Below are 19,067 nucleotides of genomic sequence, written 5' to 3'. Positions count from 1 at the left end.
ATATAATAACTGGATAACTTGTATTGCCTTTTTTTCCAGCAAACTTTCCCTGCTACCCTGAGCCTCACCTTACAACAATAGTGGCAGTGGCGGTGGTGTCATAGCAAATTATGACAAAAAGTCATAGGATATAATGTTTTATAGACGTTTCATTAAAAATGTCATTAAAAGTCAGAGCATGGTATGACATAATATTTGACAAAGTTAAAATATTGTCATGAAAATCCATGTATTCATAATACATTTCTCATAAAAAGTAATAGTATAGCGTGTCATGAAATATAAAAAAAACAATAGTAACTTTTAGACTAGAAAACATATTGTATTATTTCCTTAATTGTCGCGCAATGGACAGATTTGCATGTTTCGCTACTCGTGAGACACGTGCCTGCGCTTTGAGCAGCTACGTGCCCGCGCTCTGTCCTCCTGCCTTCCTTCTTCAGAGAAACTCTCCGTCCAGCTTCTACAATGATCTGCCTGTTTCTGTCCATATTCTCCTACTTCCTCCAGACAGGTTGGTGATATATCTGTTTATTTGTTTATGTTTTATTCATTGTCATTCAGTTTAACTTCCACAGTTGCTCACAGTTTCCACTCTGCAGGAGATGCTAACTCCCCGGACAGACGGCTAGCTACACGCTTACTGGTGAAACAAGTCATGAAACCTTCACTAACTTTGATTTTGTAACTAACTGTGTTAAAATTAAAGAGTAAGGCTGGGCTTTGGAGTTTAACTATTAACAGTGTGAGCTACTGTTAGCTACTTTAGCTTCACTCGTGAGTCGTGGCTACTTTTGACTCATACCGATAGTGGTCCATGTGACTCCTGTAGAGTTCCTGATCCTATAATTATCCCCGGTGACAGTGCGCTGCTGACGGGCTGCTGCACTGCCATGGGGCCGAGGAAAAGGTCAAAGAGAGATCTGCATGAACTGGAGGATTTGGTGGTTAAACATGCACGGATTAAAGAATCTGGTGAGACGCATTACAGGTTAAAATGATGAGATTGAGGGGTTTTCTGCAGAAACTGTCAAAATGCAGGGTAAATACACTGCTTGTTGTGTGACTAACAGTGACTGCTAGGGAAGACTTGATCTAAAATGACATGACATTTGTGAAGACACATATGTAGTTATTATATTAGTTGTTTTTACTTCTAACATGTGTGTGCACTGCTGCATGGGAGGATGTGTGTATCCAGAGTCTGTCTGCAGCTAAACATATGCTGTGTAACCGTTATATATACAGTCTATGAGTGTAACACTGACTGTCTTGAAGTGGATTAGACACTAATGTCTGCACTCTAAAGTTAGTTTCAGATTGGATATCAGCCAGACATTTTTCGACAGAGGACGGCTAGTTCAAATCCTCACCCCCCATCAGGGTTTCACTTGGGAAGCATCAATAGAGTTATTTTTGAATTACACAAAACCAGTACCTCTGTGCTAATTTCCCAATGTTAATGAATATTATGCATAAAGTATAATTATGTGTCTTTTTGGCTCATATTTTTTGTTCGCTGATGAGTCATGAACATATTTCAATCACAGTTAAATAAGCTTCCATGTCATGTACATGGAAGCCAGTACAATTGAAAGTACAAAAGACAAATCCTAATATTTGGTTTTAATCCGCATCCTGTTTTTATGTGAATATTTGAATGAAAATTGTTCTTAACTAATGAAAAATCTACATTTCTATTTAATGAAAGTTCTTCATTTCATTTGACCCAGTCGCTCCAAATCAATGCAGCATTGAACTACACTGGACAACACACTTCTAAAAAACTCAAAAATGTATTTCAATAGCTTCCATATCATGAGCTTATGACTCCAAATCAATGCAGAATTGTATAACTACACCAGGAGAGTAGGACTCGCCTCTTTCCATTCGATTTTAGTGCCTTTTCTGATGGATAAAATACAATCTTCAAATTATAATCCACTATTAAATGCTGTTCCATAATGTTACATTCTTACCGAGGTGCATGCCAGCTTCTCCAGGTTGTGTGTGGTGGACGTTGTCGTTCACTGGTTTGCTTTCATCAAACCTTTGCCGCACTTTATCTCTGGTTCCAGCCTTGACCGGTGTGAGCGAGCGCACCTTCATCGCCGTGAAGCCAGATGGCGTGCAGCGGAAACTGGTGGGGGAAATCACACACCGCTTTGAGAAGAAAGGGTTCAAACTGGTGGCCCTGAAACTAGTGCAGGTATCAAAAGCCTTTCCATACTCACTTTAAAACATTATTCAATTCAAATGTGTTTATATAGCCCAATATCACAAAACACATTTGTCTCTGAGGGCTTCATAAATCAACAAACATGAATGATAATGTAAAAACAACAAACATCAAGGAGGCTAATGAAATAAATGAAGGATCGTTTTTATGTTTTATTTGATCATGTGTCTGTTTTGTGTGTCAGGCGTCAGAGGACCTCCTGAAGGAACACTACTGGGACCTGAGGAGCAAACCGTTCTTCACAGAGCTGGTGAGCTACATGAACTCTGGACCAATCGTAGCCATGGTGAGATTCCCCCCATACTGTACACCTAATTTACACACAACACTAAAGGCTTACAGAAGGCTTTTGATTTGGCTTCAAACTTGCATAATAAGTCATTTAGAAAATAAAGCTCCTTTGAGTTATTTGTATTTGCAAAATAGTAGTGTTTGTGTTTCAGTGTTTGTCTCATCCGTCTCCATACATGAGTGTGATTTTATTCAGCATGTTGTCACGTACATTTCCGTGTGTGTTCAGGTGTGGGAGGGTTTGGACGTGGTCAAGACGGCACGTAAGATGCTGGGAGAGACCAACCCCGCTGACTCTCTGCCTGGAACCATCCGAGGAGATTACTGCGTGGAAGTGGGACGGTAAGAAGAACAGGGATGCTGTCAAATTGTCCAAAAACCAGCTCCTCCATCGTCTTTTCCTAACTACTAATCCTTGACCTCTGTGTGAAACATCACAGGGTTAAAGAATGGTGGTTAGGAGAATTCAAAAGGACTTAGGAAAAGACGACCGGGCATCAAGAGAATCCAACTGCACTTACACTATCCGACATATTTATGATGCACCAGTGGGTGTTATTAATGTGTGTCTGCCGTGAGGAAAATACAGTTTTCTGTACAGCGGACTACTATAGAGTGGTGCCCATAGGAACAGGAACGAGTCCTAAAACCCGGAAGTGAGTTAGCATTTTATCATTTTAAAATAGCTAGAAATAAGGTCTGTGGTGGACACAAATGTAAGAGCCGGATCACGTTTTGTTCTACGACATTAAATACACCAGCTGTGACCCCACTGGTGATTTCTGAAGAGTTTACGTGTCTGAAAAACGATGGTTGTTAACAAGTGGCTGAATAGGACTACAGAAGTTGACTACAGATACGTCATTACGCCGAACCTGCGCTCTTGCAAACTGTTAAAACAAACGCTTCAACTTGTACAATTTTGAATCTGTATTTTTGAATATCGATCTTAAGTTGGCGTGACGTGGAAGTCGTGCGACCCTGCTGTTGTTCGTTTATAGCATAATGTTAGCATTTTGCTTCTGGCGATTAGATTTATGATTAGAAAATTATAAAAGTAGGAGACATGTGGAGATTATCCGGCTGAACAAAACGTTTATCTTATTAAACAGGTTCGTTTTCCACAGATCTTATTTTTTACAATATTCCATCCTATGGAGAAATCCCATTGCTTTTTTGTCGAGGGAACCCATGCGCAGCTTACTTCCGGGTCGGCCTACAGATATACGTCATCCCTGCACCACTCTATTGGCGCATCTAGATACTTTGCACCGTGCTCTTATTTTGTTTTATGCAGGCTTTCTGAACAGTAAAAAAATTACAATTGTATTTATTATAAACGTGTTAGGCCTTAACATGTATCACTGTGTATATCACACATGTCCTGAACCTGTTTCTGTTTCCTCTCTGCTCTGCAGGAACGTGATCCACGGCAGCGACTCGGTGCTGAGCGCTCAGAGGGAAATCTCTCTGTGGTTCCGACACAACGAGCTGCACTGCTGGGAGGACAGCAGCAGCCGCTGGATCTACTGAAACCGTCCTGCTGGGGACACAAAGCTTTATGCAAGATCCCATCGTACCTCAGATCAATCTTATTTGGCTTTAGTAGCTTGTAGACCCAAGGGAGACGAGGTGTCATGGATGGATCTTTTTATTAACCCTTAGATGCACGAGTGACTGGACCCTACACTCTTCCATAAGTGGGTCAAAAAAGACCCGTATTAGAATAATATATGTTTTTATGCCATTTTGGTTAAGAAAAATCACTTTTATAATATTTAGTATTATATTTTGGTTCACACTAGAAATATTTTATATTTAATTTTGTAGTATTTATAATTTTAGAAATTTTTTTTACATTTTGAAAAAAACCTTTTTGAACATATTGATGCAAAGATCTCCGCTATTCTGAGACCCTCACAGCATTCCAGTCCCTTTTCAAAACTCATCTCTTCTCCTCTTGTCTACTCATAGCCCACCCCCCATCAATCCATGCCGGTTGATCAAGTTTGATAGTCCTATACCCCCCACCCTAACCTTCCCTTATATTGTAAAGCGATTTTGAGTCCTTGAAAAGCCCTATACAAATATAATGTATTATTATTACACTGACAGGTATCAGATCTTGCTGTGTAAAATAACCTTCCTGAGAGGTGTCACTTGTGATGTAGTCTGTGTGGTCCACAGTGAATGTATTCCTGACAACAACAGGTGATAAGAATCAAAGGTTCCCAGAGGATTCCATAGGAAATGCATGCGGGTCATTTTTGACCCACTTATGGAAGCTTGGGGTAGAAATACAAAAACTACAATTTCTTAAAATGTAAATTTAGAATGTGAATGGCACGATATCCAAAACATGTTTTTTGAGGAATAGCTGGAATATGAAACGATACAAAAATGTAATTACAAAGATACTTCAAGAAAACCAGCTCACCGGGTCCAAAAAGACCCACTTATGCATCTAAGGGTTAACATTCATTTGATATCTATCTTGACTATATTTCTAAGGTAAAAGCAATCAAGTGTGCAATCATTCTTTGTCTGCTTTCGTTACAGTTTTCTTTGTTTTGTCCAGAACACAAACTCGTGTTTAAGTTTCTTAAGCAATAAGCTATGAATGTGGAGCAATAAAATGTCTCGATTCATAAATGTTCATTATGGGCAACGCATCAGGGTAAATGGCTGCATTTTAATCAACATTAAAGGTTAATTTATTTAGAAAATACAGGAAACTTTATACGTGAGTATACAGGTGATGTGCAAAGTATTTTATCGTTGTTCAAATCAGCAGAATTGTTTCTTATTCACGGCTCTCTGGTAATGGTTCTTGCAATAAAAATCCCAACCCCATGGGAGGAATGAGCCTACACAATGAATGCCTTCCTTCACACAGGAATTGTATTGTACTTTTGTAATTCAGGCTCTCTAGGGGTGGGACTACTTGAATGTTACAAGTTTCAAAATAAGATGCTGAACAGCTGGAGAGGAGCTTTATTTTTGTAATATATGTAATAGTATATCAGGCTAAGTTTCCAAATAAAAGAACATTTGTTTTGATAAAGTTCTCCAAAAGCTGCTTTTTTAAAATCCCATAATGCTGTATGGGTTTGTAATAATCAACAATAAAGAAAGAAACTCGTTTTAAAAATGTGTGGCCAGTTTTTGTTTCAGTGTTTGAAAAGTAAACACACATCACTCATACGTCTTTTTCAGCACACATATGTTTAATATTTAATCCACACAAATGGAGATCAATGCATGAATTTCCATACTGAACAAAGAGGATGGGCTTCAGAATGTCTTTTACAATGATCCCTGAACGCGTAATGAGGACATCACTGTTCACCTGCTTTACAACGAACCGCCTGATCAACAGCCAGTCAGATGAGAGACCCTCCACACATTAAGCACCGCCCCTTCCCCTGGCTTAACTACAACTCTTTAATTTACATCAGGCACCAGATATTTCCTCGCAAAATAATCATTTATATCCTCATGGGTTTTTTTTACATTTTTATCAGGGTATAAAACGAGCAAGCGTCTTCTTTAATCAAGACTCTAAATAGACGTGATTGGATGCAAAATATTTTAGGGTAGCAGCCAAAAAAGCCCAGACAATAAAGTTGTAATTTCGACTTCCTATTAGTTTCAATTTCGTCATAAAATATGAAACTCTTTGGACATCCACTACAATCTTGAAGCCGAAATAACACTTCTGTTTGCTGCCTCATTGGATTTCAATTTGACAAAGAGTGTCAATCCTTAAAAACCCGACAACTGCATCCATCTAAAAATGTGGATTATCACTAATTGATACTTGGCTTTATTAAAACCACACAAATTCACATTTCTGTGCCTGCTGTTTTTCTTTTGGTACAATTGATACATTTTGGGGGCTCTGGGCTTTTGCTTTAAGACGAGGTGGAGGCTTTACATATGAGAAACTAAGTGGAGGAAGAAGAGGAGGGGGAGTAACTTTTGGGGCAGATGCAGGACAATTGAGGTCAATATAGGAGGAGATACAGTGTGCTCACAGGGTGAATATAAGGGAGGTAGTTATGAGGCTGGGTTACAAGGCTCATGAAGATAGTAACAATGCCCGGGGGGGGGGGGGTAGAAACAGGCAGATTACTAGATCAGAGGAGGTACTTACAAGGCATTAAAGTTACAAGGTGAACGGGGCAGGAGGGGAGATAATAGTTACAATACACGGCTTGGAGGGTCGTTTTAGAGCCAAAGGGGGACTTTTACATGACATGGGATAATTACAAGGGTGGCTGGAAGCTTTAGGGGGCAGGAGGAGGTTTCTTTAAGGAGGAGAGTGTGTGTGTGTGTGTGTGTGTGTGTGTGTGTGTGTGTGTGTGTGTGTGTGTGTGTGTGTGTGTGTGTGTGTGTGTGTGTGTGTGTGTGTGTGTGTCACTCAGGGATGTAGGACACCTGCCACACGATGATGTGGCTGCGCTCAGCTTTACACAGAGCCGGTTTGACCTGCGAGGCTCCAGTAGCCACGGCAACAGCAGCGTCTCCTTCCTCCGTCTCATCGTCCTCCCCGTCACCTGAGGGAAAACATAAACAGAATACTTTAGAGATCTCATTTCACAATAACAACAGTAAACATTATTGTGTTGACAATATGTTAAAGAAGTGTTTCATTTTCAGAAGGAGTAACCTAAAAAAAAGGACATTTGTAAATACAATTGGGCTTTTATCACAATGTTTAATCACGCAGTAGTTGATGCTGTCGAGAATTATAATAACAAATATAAATACATTATTTAAAAAGTACATTTATGAGTGGCAGATGCCCTCTTATTAAGACGCCATTTAAGTCTACCACATAAAACATACTGCAACCTTGACTAAAATCATCGATGCAAACAAATGGTATAACTACACAACTAAATATATATGTATAACATAGGTCTTATTACTATTATTAAAGTTACCATATTGGAAGTACACGATCCCTTTCAGGTCTTTTTTTATACTTTTTTGTCAGAGCTCAGTGGTTTGCTGCATCCTAAAGTTTCACTGAGGGTGTTTGTGTAAGTGTAGTGTAAGAGTGTGTGTGTCGTGAGGATCATGTTCATCATGATTGCTCACCTATGCGGAAGTCGATGTATCCCTCTCCTCCGCTCAGCACCAGCACGTTGTGAACGCTCTGAGTCTCCGTCTCTGCGGGCGCTGTTGACCCCTGACCCTCCGACGGGCTGTCCAGCACGCTGCCGTTCAGCGTGGCCAGGACATTACCTGGAGGAACAAAAACAGGTTCAAAAAAACGGAATGTATTCAGCTATAGACATGCAAGTGCTACAGTCTGGCTTTGTGCTTACCGGGCACAGAGACGAAGAACTTGACAGCATCGCGGTGTCCATGGAAACACAGCTGGGCTTGAGCCATGGAGCAGTACGGGATGAAGCTGCCGGAGCTTTTCTCAGAGCCGTCGTCTCCGTACACATGGATCACCCCGCTGGACGACGTAGGAGACACCTTATTGGCTGAGGGAGGAAGAACCCAGGGGTGAGGAACTAACCAACTCTGAAGAATTACCAGCAAATCATAAGTGGTAGCATGACACAGGCGAAATAAGAAAACAAAACACCCACAATATCCACATGTTTCCATAGAGCAACTGAAAATGAGAAATGATTTTAGACGGCTGAAACACATCCCGTACATGCAGTGGATCGTCACACTTCAGTCATTGAGGCAGTGAAGCTCAATGATAACTAACATGCAAAGCAACCAATGAGCAGAAGCACCGTCTTGGTTGACAGTAAAAAGTAAAACCATTGCACACAATTTCAACCTTTATAGATAAAAGAGAATCAATTAAGTGTTCAATATTGGTTTTGTTCACATTCTAAAAGGGAGTTTGGATTGTTTGAAGTTGGGTTTTATGAGGTTTTCGCCTTTTGGGGAAACAGGAGTTCCAGTGGATGCAAAGCCACTGCTGTGGACGGGCGCGGCAGCAAACACACACACACACACACACACACACACACACACACACACACACACACACACACACACACACACACACACACACACACACACACACCACACACACACACACACACACACACACACACACCACACACACACACACACACACACACACACACACACACACACACACACACACACACACACACACACACACACACACACACACACACACCATAATATATATTTCTCTTTATTGTTAATATGACTGAGTATCATATTCTGTGGGGATAATGGCCTACGTACATGAAGAACAATCCACTTAGTCCGTTTTATGACTGAGTAACGTTTAGACTTTAAGGTGCATCATTGTTGTGTATTGTGTGTTAACTGTATGTTGTGCTTTCTTATATGCTTGTGGCAAAGGCAGATTTACATTTTATGTCCATTTAATGGTCAGGGTTTGCTGATACCAAGTCTACAGCAGTACATTGCTTAACCTTCGTCATCTACTGCAGCAACACACTGATTATAGAGAGTCACCTCATGCAACCCCACTTTAAACATCCTCCCTTAAATATGGCATAAAGACACAGGAAGCCATGGTCTGCACACGTCTCAATGTTTCAGGGGGCATGAGGGTTTGACTGGGCAAGAGAAGGTAGATGATAACAGCAGGGGGGGGGGGAGCGCTCCCACTTACCCCTCAAACCAAGGAGCTGTCCCCGGTGAAGGACCACCGCTACAGGAGGCGGAGGAAGAGGAGGAGGGGGGAGGAAGGAGGAGGAGGAGGAGGAGAAAGAGGACAGTAGTAATAGTTATGACCAAAGTTTGTTTGTGAACGAGGGGGAACCCTCGAGGGGAGGCAGGAAAAAGAAGGTGTAAAGAGGGAGATCAAGAGGCAGGGGGAGTATGCTAAAGAAGAGAATAGATCTGTGAGGAATAAGACCCTCTGTTTGGGTTTGAGTCTCTCCATTAGCTGAATTTAAGATAATCAAAACATTTCTAAATAGCAAAGAAATGTGCAAAGTCATGGCCTATTTGTCTCAAACTAAGGAATCTAGAAAAAAAGTTCGGAAGAAATCATGTTTGGAGTATTGAAGCTGAAATGTAAAGTGACAACATGGTGGATTCAGATTTCTCCCCAGTCTTTTTAAAAACAAAAAAAGTATTTGAGATATTCTGCTAAGTAACATCCAGACAGACTAACACATCTAAACATGTTCCTCCTTAGCAGAAGTAACTTACGCCCCAAAGACTTTTAAGAGCAACGAAAGATTACGATTTAAAGAGGATTTGAGTTACTGCTGATCACTCCCTAAAGAACTTTTTAAAATAGGGATTGAGATGTTGCAGGTTTTGCTGACAGAATAAAGATGACCATGTGTCCTTTTTAGTCGTTAGACAGGCACTGCTCTCACTGTTAGGACTTTAAATGAAATCAAAGCTGATGACAGATGGTTTGAGTCCCGTGTTGTAAACTGAAAAAATGAAAACTCACTCTCCGTCAGTGGGATGGAGATGATCACGCCGTTTCCAGTTCCTACCCAGAGACGATTTCCACCAATCAGAAGTGCCGTGATGCGGACAAAAGAGAAGCCCAGTTTGCCAGTACCTGTGAATCAAAACCAGAGTCAGTGGAGAACAAATGCTGCCTGTCAGTGAGAAAATAACCCCAGAATAATTCACATTTATCAGAAAAGACTGCCATCATAATCTCACCCAGCATCTTGCTGACGTACGGCTCGATGTCCACGTCCTGCAGGTGTTGGTGTGTGTGTGCGTGGTAGAGACGCAGCGTGGAGTCGAGGCGGATCGAGACCCAAACACCGTCTCCGATCCAGGCCAGCTGCCGCACCTGACTCTCCCTGCGAGGGTGGGCGTCGAAGGACTTCTACAGAGTGAGGAAGAGGAGTGGATCAATTCAATAACACAGTATTATTATACTTAACCATTGTGCAGCACTTGTAATATGCTCTGATGTTCCATAGAATGATATTTATGTTATTTTACCTCCTTCGTGATCATTAACAAGAATAGTGAGTCCTTTCAACCCTTTGAATTTCAGTTTAGACCACTAATACTTCTTTATGACCCCCCCAGAACAATTATTAAATGATTTCCTGCACAATATAAACTAGTGTTGAACATCTGTGACATACATGATACAGCAGTAATATCTCTAGTAAAAACCATGAAAATAGCGCGTACCATCACAGGAGAAAATGGCTCAAATATGGTTGAGAGTAAAAACTACAAAAATGAAGCCAGCTTTTGATTGAAAGTCTCATATGTTAAATGCATGCATTCAATGATTTTATGATGTAGCCTGATTGCTGTATGATCAAACATTTTAGTTACAATTAGGATTGTTTTGTCTTTTATGATCTGAATGTCTTTATTTTGAATACATTAGTTTAATAGGAGCTGGCGGGTAAACCTATGAAATTCGGAAACCTGCCCCCAAACAATAACCTCACGTGGATTCCTTACTCACCTCGATCTGCATGCTCTTGGGCTGGATGACGTGGATCTTGTTCTTGTATCCGCACCAAACCTTATCGTGGACCACAGCCATGCAGCGGATGGAGTGATGAGGCCGACCCAGGTCCATCAGGTGGTAGTTCGACAGATCCCACTGGCCATCTGGGGACAAAACCAAACGTACATTAACAACTAATCTATCACTTTCTTCTTACATTTGTCCGGGACTTACTGAAAGCATTTTTCACAGTTAGTGTTTTATCATCAGGACTGTGATAAAGCCTTGATAGAAGCTTTTGAATGTTATACTGTACAAACATTGAAGTTGACCTACACCTGTTTTTAGTGCGGCAACTAACTTTTATTTTCTCGATTTGTTACGACCTTGTTTGGTCTATAAAATCTACGTATAAAATCGCTTGCAATTACTTGATTAAGGTTTCAGCTCTACTCTGTGTTCCTGTAAATCCATGTGATACCTGACTTCGGGATTTTTCATTCTGATTTGTATTTTTCTTGTTCCATAAAACCTCCTAAAACTTCAGTGTGTATGTACTCTGCTTTAAAAAATATATTTAGAAACCGAAATACCCTCTGATCTGTGGAATATGGCGAGGGTCCCGTCAGCGAGGGCGACCAGCACACGACCTTTCACATGTCTGCAATTAGAAAAGAGATGAGACTGCTGCAGTGACAGAACATCCCAGAAAGACTTCTGAACTACACAACATTATGCAAACAATAACAGAGTTTAACAACGAGCACTTACACCAGGCTGAGCACAGAGTCTTTGAGTTTGATGGAGTGAAGGCACTTCTTCCAGTTTCCAACCGCTGAGTGGACGTAGAGCCTTGAAGGAGAACAGAGGCAAGATACTGCAGAGCAAAACCAAACTGCATACAGAGTTCAAGAGACAAGAGTATGTATAAAGGATGGAAGATACAAGCACTCTTTCTGGTTCTTTTGGGGAAAGAACCAGAAAGAATCTTCCTATCCAGCGTCTACCTTTTTGGATATGTGTTATTTTTGTGTGGCTTCAGCAGAAGTTAGGAGTACTTCTGCGGAGCGACTTACCAGCCGTTCTGGGCCCCGAGCCACATGGTGGGAGCCACGCTGGCGTAGTTCCTGGTGTCTTCACCCCCGTCTTCAGACTCTGAAGGCTGGGAAGATTCCTCTTTGGATTGACCTGAGCTCCTGTGGGAAAACACGAAATACAAACTTATGTTTCAAAATGAAAAACAACTGTGGGGGAAACTTCTGAAGCAATTGGAAACAGGACTCAGAGAGGCACGAGGAGAGCTGGAGCTTTGATGTCAAACACTGATGGTTTATTTGGAGTTACGGCCGGAGAGTTGACAAGACAGGTGGTGTGTCACGAGATGACACAGCGGTTGCCAAACCAATTCTGAAGAACTCTTTCTGCAGCTCAAGGTTTTAACTAGTTCGGAGTGTAATAATCAACATTCTTCATCAGTGACACTAAACATTATGGACCCTGAATCTAACTAGAGCTCTCGTCCATAGGAAAGTATATGCGCCAGGGAAACTACGTCCCTGAACAGTAAGCTACCTCATGGCGGCTTGTGCTCTGTCATAGACTGGCAACAACAATGCGCCCAAGCTGCCCCTCCTTAAGAGATAGCAGCAATACCCAAGGCCGTAGACCTATGCCACGGGAAAGGAGACAGTGAGAGGAGAAAATGATGAACTGTGTCTAAGGTTGAATACCTAAGCAAATTATTCCCTACTGTAACAACTGCAGTACTACATTTTTTACTTCATTCAAACTGTTTTCGAAGCGTCCCCAATCACCATTTCACTTCTGTAATTGTGTAATTAATAATTTACATTGAGTTGAACATAACTACAAATTATAAATATAATGTTTTAATGCTGGTGGTAAGTAAAATATATTTGTTTTGCTCTTTGGGTAGTATCACTCCCAGCAGAGCCAATGTTGGAAAGGTTATAGGGTTTTATGTTTCACGCTATAAACATTTGTTTATGACATTCCTGATGGTTGTCTTTATGTTATGGTAAATTAAATGCATTTGTAAATAACTTTTTTCTAGTTTTTGCAACCACTCAAAGGCGCTTTAACAATATGTCAATTCACCCATTCACACACATAACAGGAGTGACTAACATTCACACCAACCATTAGCCATGCAATCTGTAGCAATGTGGGGTTCAGCATCTTAACCAAACTTCAACATGTTGACTCAGAGGTCAGGGATCGGACCCCGGACCCTCCTGAGTCCCAGGCTCTGGCTCCCACCTGTCCGAGGCGTCTGAGAGGCGGGGCGGGGGGTCGGTGAAGACGTGCTCAGTGAAGGGTCCCGGGGGTCCCGACCTCAGCTCTCCGTGGCTCGCCGTGGACTCGGGGACCTCGGTGGCCTCCGTCGCCTCCTCAGCCGACTGGGCGGGGTGGATCTTACCATTCATGGGGGGGGCGGTGGGGGCTGGGGAAACACAAGATTGTTGAAATTAGAGCAGCGCAGTTTAGAACAAATTACTAATTGTTAATATTTGTACTAATATTGCTATTGTGATACTACTTGCGTTATATATTTGTATTTTATTGTTTTGCACAATTAAAAAATACACAAAACATAACAGATAACGAATGATAATCAGTGCAGGAAGAGGCAGAAAACCCACTGGGCTTATTGTTAAAATTTTGAATTTTATAGAAAACACAAGACCAATATACAATTCAATAATGATGGCAAACAAATACTAAAATAACAGACATTTAAAAAAAAGAAAAATGGAAATATGACAAGTTTACGAGTGTGTATATACGGAAAAAACAGTTACGAAACAGTAGATAAATGATCTCTCAGGCGTTCTTTAAATCTTTTGATAAGAGGAGTAGTATTTTGTTTTCCCGGGAAAAGCCATTTGAGAGTTTGGTATTTGAGGAAATCTAATTTCTGGGAACATTATTCACATAATAATAAAAAAAATAGATATAAAAATAAGGATCTGTACCAAACAAGGATTTTTTTATAAGCTCAGATATTCTCAAATATACAGCTATTAACAAATATTGCGTTTACTGCGATTTGGATATTGCACATTACGATAATGTAAAAAACTGTGCAGCCCTAGTATGAATAATACACAAACCAGTGGTCTTAACACCTCTCTGTGATGATGATAACGTGCAGGAGCTTTGAGCCCACCTTGTCCTTTGTCCATGATGGGCGTGTCAGTGCGTGAGGAGCAGTTGCTACGGGCAACGCTGCAGTTGGTGGCGCAGCCGACCAGCGTGATGCCGGCCAGCATGCCCTCCACGCCGCCCGAGTCATCGCCCGCCCCCCCGACCCCCCCGTCACCGGGGTCCAACACGATCTCTCCGGGGGGGTAGTCGTTCTCACTGGCAGCTGGACACAACAAACACACACATTAACACACACTTTCTCTCTGTAAACACAACAACAAAGTATTTGCAGTACATATTCAGGAGTATTCTTCGGCAGAAAAATAAGGCGCAGGTAAATACACTTTTCTGAATCAATGATACAAATCCGATGACAACTGCACTCACACACATGTTGATTCACAATCTGATGACTAGCAGTAAATAAGAGATGTCTGTTTGCATTTTTCAGACTCTAAAAAAAGAGAACATTTCAGTAACAACTCAATTAAAAATACAAAAGGCCTCACTGTTTAACATTCCAGATGTATAAAATTGCAACTATAAGGTTTTTTTTTCAAATGTTGACCAATATCACCCAGATGAAAATGTACCTACCTTGCTACCTTTTGGTGAACCTATGTAAAATCTACAAATAGTTAAGTGCAGTGAAATGGTGCATGCTTTCTTTGCATTATTCAAAAAGAAAACATGTTATGTAAGCAAGATAGCCCACATTTCAGCAAATGTCCCTGTAGCGCCTCTCCCTAACACCAGCTCTCCGCCTCACCTGGCACGCTGGAGATGCAGAGCACATGGGCGTTGCAGACGTTGAACTGATCGACCAGCGAGCCGGGCTGGTTGGCGTCGATGATGACCACCTTACTGGCAGAGTGGGTGCTGGTGAGGATCCACACTCTGCTGCTCATGGTGTCCGTCTCCTGCAGCTCCTTCGACTGGGGAGGGGAGGGAGAAGAGAACAGGGTTTACCACAATCACAAAAACTGAAAAAGGACAGATGTTCATGTCCTAGATAGTTTCAACTCCATGCAGGCTGTTAATATGATTCTTCCACATGTATGACTCATTTCATAATGAGTGTACAATACCAGCTTTGACTTTACTCAAGTAATATGACAGGTGTTACTCTACCATCCTCTTCTCTGGGGAGGTGTGGCTGCTCTTCCTGCCTCCTCCGTTCTCCTCAGCATGCAGAGGGTCGCTGCCCCCCGACGGAGCTTTGGCTAACTCCGACTCCTGGCAGCTGGCCCTCCATCCCGTCAGGTCCACACCTGCTGCACACCACAACTACAAACACACACACGCATATTTGAATAAAGTTCCACCTGACCCTTGGATGACTTGCGCAGTGCCATTTTTATTATTTGTATTCAGGAGCAAAGGCTGCGTGGTTCTAATGAAGCCTCATTGTGACTTAGTGTCACCAATCCTCTTGTAGTCATATGTTTTAAACTCAGATTTTGAGGGTAACTTTTCCTGATTCTGCGTCAAAGTGTCAGTGCCCAGAGAAGATTGAACATGCCGATACATTTTTGATTAGAGTTACTGTTGTTCATCATATCCCATAAAATGTTAATCCTCTGAACTGCTCACCTTCCTGTTGGGGTCTTTCTCTACGAGAGGACGGCAGTACACCGGGACGGGAACGTTCTTCATGCGGTTGTCCTCCTTCTCGGTTGGCGGCTAAAGAAAGAAGGTAATAACACAATGATCAAATAAGTGAATTATTATCTGGCTCATTCAAGAAACATCCAATGTTATTATCCACTAGTGAGGACTTTCAGTGTTTACAAGCGTTGCATGTAAAGTAAATGTAAAACATCATCATTCCACTGTAGAAAGTGCTGTCAATGGACATATTTGTTTCTTTGGCTTTTCTACAATGGATTTATCTCTGCTGAACTATTCACATCTTCTCAAAATGGTGCTTTCAGATAGAATCTTCTTTTTGATTATGGCACTAAAATGTAATATCTAAGTCTGAATATTGTACAGTTAAACTTTTTTTATACATTTTTTTATTTAACCAGATAAAAGCATTGAGATAGAATCTCATTTGCAATGCTGACCTGGCCAAGAAGGCAGCAACGTTACACATAACACATAACACAAACATATAAAATACAGAGAACATAACTAAGAAAACAAAAGACAAAAAAGCAGTCACTACATTGTGCACATTAGGACAGGCCTTTTGTATTTTTAAAACTCCAAAGCAATATACTAAAAACAAGAAAAAAGAGAACTGTCTCTTGACTTTTATGCATTTCCAGAGTTCATGGCAAACTATTACTCTTACAGTGTTGGTGCAAACTTTGTTCCATTTTTCTTTTAAATAGAGCTGACGGTCTCTCAGTTTCCAAAGCACAGAACACCCTGTCTGGGTTATCTGTGTATGTTTTAGGAAAGGCTCCACTTACCTGTTGTCTCTTCAGCGGGCTGTCCTGAGCGGTTTCTGGCAGAGCTCCAGGCTGCGGGAGACCAGAGTTAGAGACACCTGATTCAAACACACACTGCTCACACCTTTTTACTATTCATAAAAAGGTGTATGCATGTTTTTAACATCAACACCTTCCAAAAAAAGACCCCAACCAACAATGAATTGATCCTATTATTTTAATGGGCTCAAACTAGAGTCAACAGGAGTTTGAGATTAGGAAATGATGTTCCAAAAATATATGGCTATAAATAACACGTGGTGGTGGTGGTGGCGAAGTCGATAGGTGTTACTCCACCATCCTGGTGACCTTCCAGCTTGGCAACTGGAAGGTCACCAGTTCAAGTCCCGGCAAGACCAAGTGCTACCGAGGTGTCCCTGAGCAAGGCACCGTTCCCTACACTGCTCCCCGGGCGCCGTTCAAAATGGCAGCACACTGCTCCTAACACTAGGATGGGTCAAATGCAGAGAAACAATTTCCCCATGGGGATTAATAAAGTATATCAAAATAAAAAAATCTAAGAATCTTTTTAAATCTCTACTTTCTAGTGTAAAATCAGGGAGTTTACCTCTAACTTAACTTGTTTTTGCAGGAGTAACTTCAGTGACACACAGAATGAGAGATTGTGCTGAGTTTTATACTAGGTTATTCTGTATTTAAAAAATATTTTGTGTGACATCCATAAAATAAACTTCAAAACCTCATGAGTTCGCCACGCGCTCACTAAAAGTTAAATAAAGCCAAATTATTTCACAACCTTTGTATCGGATCATAATTCGTTTTCATGATTTATTGACTGTTTCTGTCAGTAACTTATCCACATCAGTGAGCTGCGGGGTTATTCTACATGTATAAGGAGATCAAGAGGGATAACAGATGGTTGTGTGTGTGTGTGTGTGTGTGTGTGTGTGTGTGTGTACCTGTTTGAAGCGAGACGGCACGCTCCAGCCACACGCCTGCATGATGCCGTCGTCGCGCCTCATGTGCTCGCGGACCTGCCGGTACTGTTCACGCCGCTGCTCTCGGCGGGCCAACAGTGCCGAGTCGCTGAGGAGAGACGCAACACCGTTACTGGCCAGTCTGTGAGCAACAGGCGGAGGGAAGAGAGGAAGAGAGGAGGGGAAGAGAGAGAGAGAGAGAGAGAGAGAGAGAGAGAGAGAGAGAGAGAGAGAGAGAGAGAGAGAGAGAGAGAGAGAGCGAAGCGTTAGCAGCCTGGCCAGCCAGCAGCAAAAGAGCTAGAGGAAAGCAGTGGTTATCAGCACAAGTGAAAGTCAACTCTATTCCAGCTCAAGCCAAGCCATTGAATTAGATCACACAAGAAAATCATAAAATATTTGTAAATGTTCAATATTATAACTTTGTGTCTTTGTGTGAGTGATAGATCTATCGCCAAATGTACTTCTGTCTGTGTACCTGAGATGTTACAACAAATATATAACTTGAGAAGGATACATGAAAACAAACTCTCCAATTCAAAAAAATGTTAAATGTTGGAATAACAATTAAAATTATGTAACTATAGAAACTCTACTATTAAAAATAACTGTATCTTTCCAAATCATCTTGTTCATATAAAAGTTATACAATAGCTAAAACCACATGTTACCGTTATTCAGAATATTTCCTTTCACATGCATGAACACATTTGTCTTAAAGGGATGTGAAGGCACTACACACAACAGTGTGTGAATTAAACCTGCCACTTCTATGTTGAATTCTGAATAAGCAGCTTGAAGTGTTCTACTCTCCAAGCTTCTGCAAAGCGAGCAAGCGACCAGGCGTTCAGGCTACAGCAGAGTGTGAGGCAGGTAAGGACGGAGGTTTTAGAGAGGTTAGGTTTAAAGAAGTTTTCTATCTGGTTCCTGCTCACTCTTCGGGGAAGAACTCCAGAGTGCGGTTGGAGGTGGAGATCTGGCACATGGTGTGGCTGCGGCGTTGAGAGAAGCTGGCGGGCGAGGGAGACTTGTAGTGGATGTTGACGCTGTAGTACGGCCGCTTGACGGGCGGAGGGCTGGACGACGTGCTGAAGAGACGGGCGAAGCTGGAGGATAGAGGAAGAGGGGTTTTACCTTCATGTTTCACAGATTCATTTGTTATCAATCAGGTTATTTCTAATTCATAAATCCATTATTTGTTCCATAGAAATTGATTATTCAATTTAATATTGAATAATCAATTTCTTGCACAATTAATGTATATCTAATATCCTGCATTATATTTTGTTACTGGACATGTATATTTCCACATGTATATTTTTTTACTTTTTAATGCTATCTTATTTCTACTTCAGAAATATTTTGGATTGTTTATTTCTAGTGTCTTAATTTCTCTTATGTACATTGCCATGTTTTTTATGCTACTGCAACGCAAACATGTCCCAAATATATATATATATATATATATATATAAATGTTATTGATTGGGATAAACCCCTTGAGATGCACCATCTCCTTTTCAAGGGGGTCCCGACAATAGCAACAACTTACAGACATACATAAAC

At 41.3% G+C, this 19,067-nt stretch overlaps 2 protein-coding genes across 15 annotated transcripts in view; one reads left to right on the top strand and one right to left on the bottom strand.

Moving 5' to 3' along the window:
- Window positions 1–468: 468 nt before the first annotated feature.
- nme3 (NME/NM23 nucleoside diphosphate kinase 3) lies at window positions 469–4,395 on the top strand. 2 transcript variants are annotated; one of them, XM_034212923.1, is made up of 5 exons: window positions 469–514; window positions 2,079–2,209; window positions 2,424–2,525; window positions 2,760–2,872; window positions 3,949–4,393. In XM_034212923.1, exons 1-5 carry the CDS (start codon window positions 469–471, stop codon window positions 4,061–4,063), a joined length of 507 nt encoding a protein of 168 aa, XP_034068814.1. In that variant the 3' UTR covers window positions 4,064–4,393. The 2 variants fall into 2 exon arrangements, with proteins under 2 accessions (XP_034068814.1, XP_034068815.1); XM_034212924.1 differs by lacking the exon at window positions 469–514 and adding an exon at window positions 577–975 and having other exon boundaries at window positions 3,949–4,395.
- A 1,341-nt stretch (window positions 4,396–5,736) lies between these two features.
- The window catches only part of mapk8ip3 (mitogen-activated protein kinase 8 interacting protein 3), a 35,930-nt gene continuing 22,599 nt past the window's right edge, over window positions 5,737–19,067 (bottom strand). For 6 of the 13 annotated variants that reach the window (XM_034212937.1, XM_034212939.1, XM_034212943.1 and 3 more), the window contains 18 exons: window positions 18,438–18,608; window positions 17,488–17,647; window positions 16,550–16,600; window positions 15,723–15,812; window positions 15,261–15,416; window positions 14,899–15,064; window positions 14,152–14,352; window positions 13,242–13,425; window positions 12,038–12,157; window positions 11,733–11,813; window positions 11,555–11,622; window positions 10,977–11,125; window positions 10,202–10,373; window positions 9,981–10,094; window positions 9,183–9,221; window positions 7,867–8,031; window positions 7,637–7,783; window positions 5,737–7,089 (listed from right to left, as the gene is read on the bottom strand). In XM_034212937.1, coding sequence (XP_034068828.1) covers window positions 6,950–7,089; window positions 7,637–7,783; window positions 7,867–8,031; window positions 9,183–9,221; window positions 9,981–10,094; window positions 10,202–10,373; window positions 10,977–11,125; window positions 11,555–11,622; window positions 11,733–11,813; window positions 12,038–12,157; window positions 13,242–13,425; window positions 14,152–14,352; window positions 14,899–15,064; window positions 15,261–15,416; window positions 15,723–15,812; window positions 16,550–16,600; window positions 17,488–17,647; window positions 18,438–18,608 — 2,374 coding nt within the window. In that variant the 3' untranslated portion in view covers window positions 5,737–6,949. The remainder of the gene's footprint in view (window positions 7,090–7,636; window positions 7,784–7,866; window positions 8,032–9,182; window positions 9,222–9,980; window positions 10,095–10,201; window positions 10,374–10,976; window positions 11,126–11,554; window positions 11,623–11,732; window positions 11,814–12,037; window positions 12,158–13,241; window positions 13,426–14,151; window positions 14,353–14,898; window positions 15,065–15,260; window positions 15,417–15,722; window positions 15,813–16,549; window positions 16,601–17,487; window positions 17,648–18,437; window positions 18,609–19,067) is intronic. The other 7 variants (XM_034212944.1, XM_034212947.1, XM_034212950.1 and 4 more) reach the window with 3 other exon arrangements.

The sequence above is a fragment of the Gymnodraco acuticeps genome, unplaced genomic scaffold (genome assembly GCF_902827175.1).
Source record: "Gymnodraco acuticeps unplaced genomic scaffold, fGymAcu1.1, whole genome shotgun sequence".
NCBI classification, from domain to species: Eukaryota; Metazoa; Chordata; class Actinopteri; order Perciformes; family Bathydraconidae; genus Gymnodraco; species Gymnodraco acuticeps.
The sequence above is the reverse complement of the archived record's forward strand: the minus strand, read 5'-3'. Positions and strand labels throughout refer to the sequence as shown.

Bases quoted from the DNA above. Each gene is read 5' to 3' on its own strand.
- nme3 (XM_034212924.1), top strand. From the start codon at position 894: ATGGGGCCGAGGAAAAGGTCAAAGAGAGATCTGCATGAACTGGAGGAT. The intron at 2,210-2,423 runs GTATCAAAAGCC...TTTGTGTGTCAG, and splicing joins TGGCCCTGAAACTAGTGCAG to GCGTCAGAGGACCTCCTGAA. The intron at 2,873-3,948 runs GTAAGAAGAACA...TCTGCTCTGCAG, and splicing joins TACTGCGTGGAAGTGGGACG to GAACGTGATCCACGGCAGCG.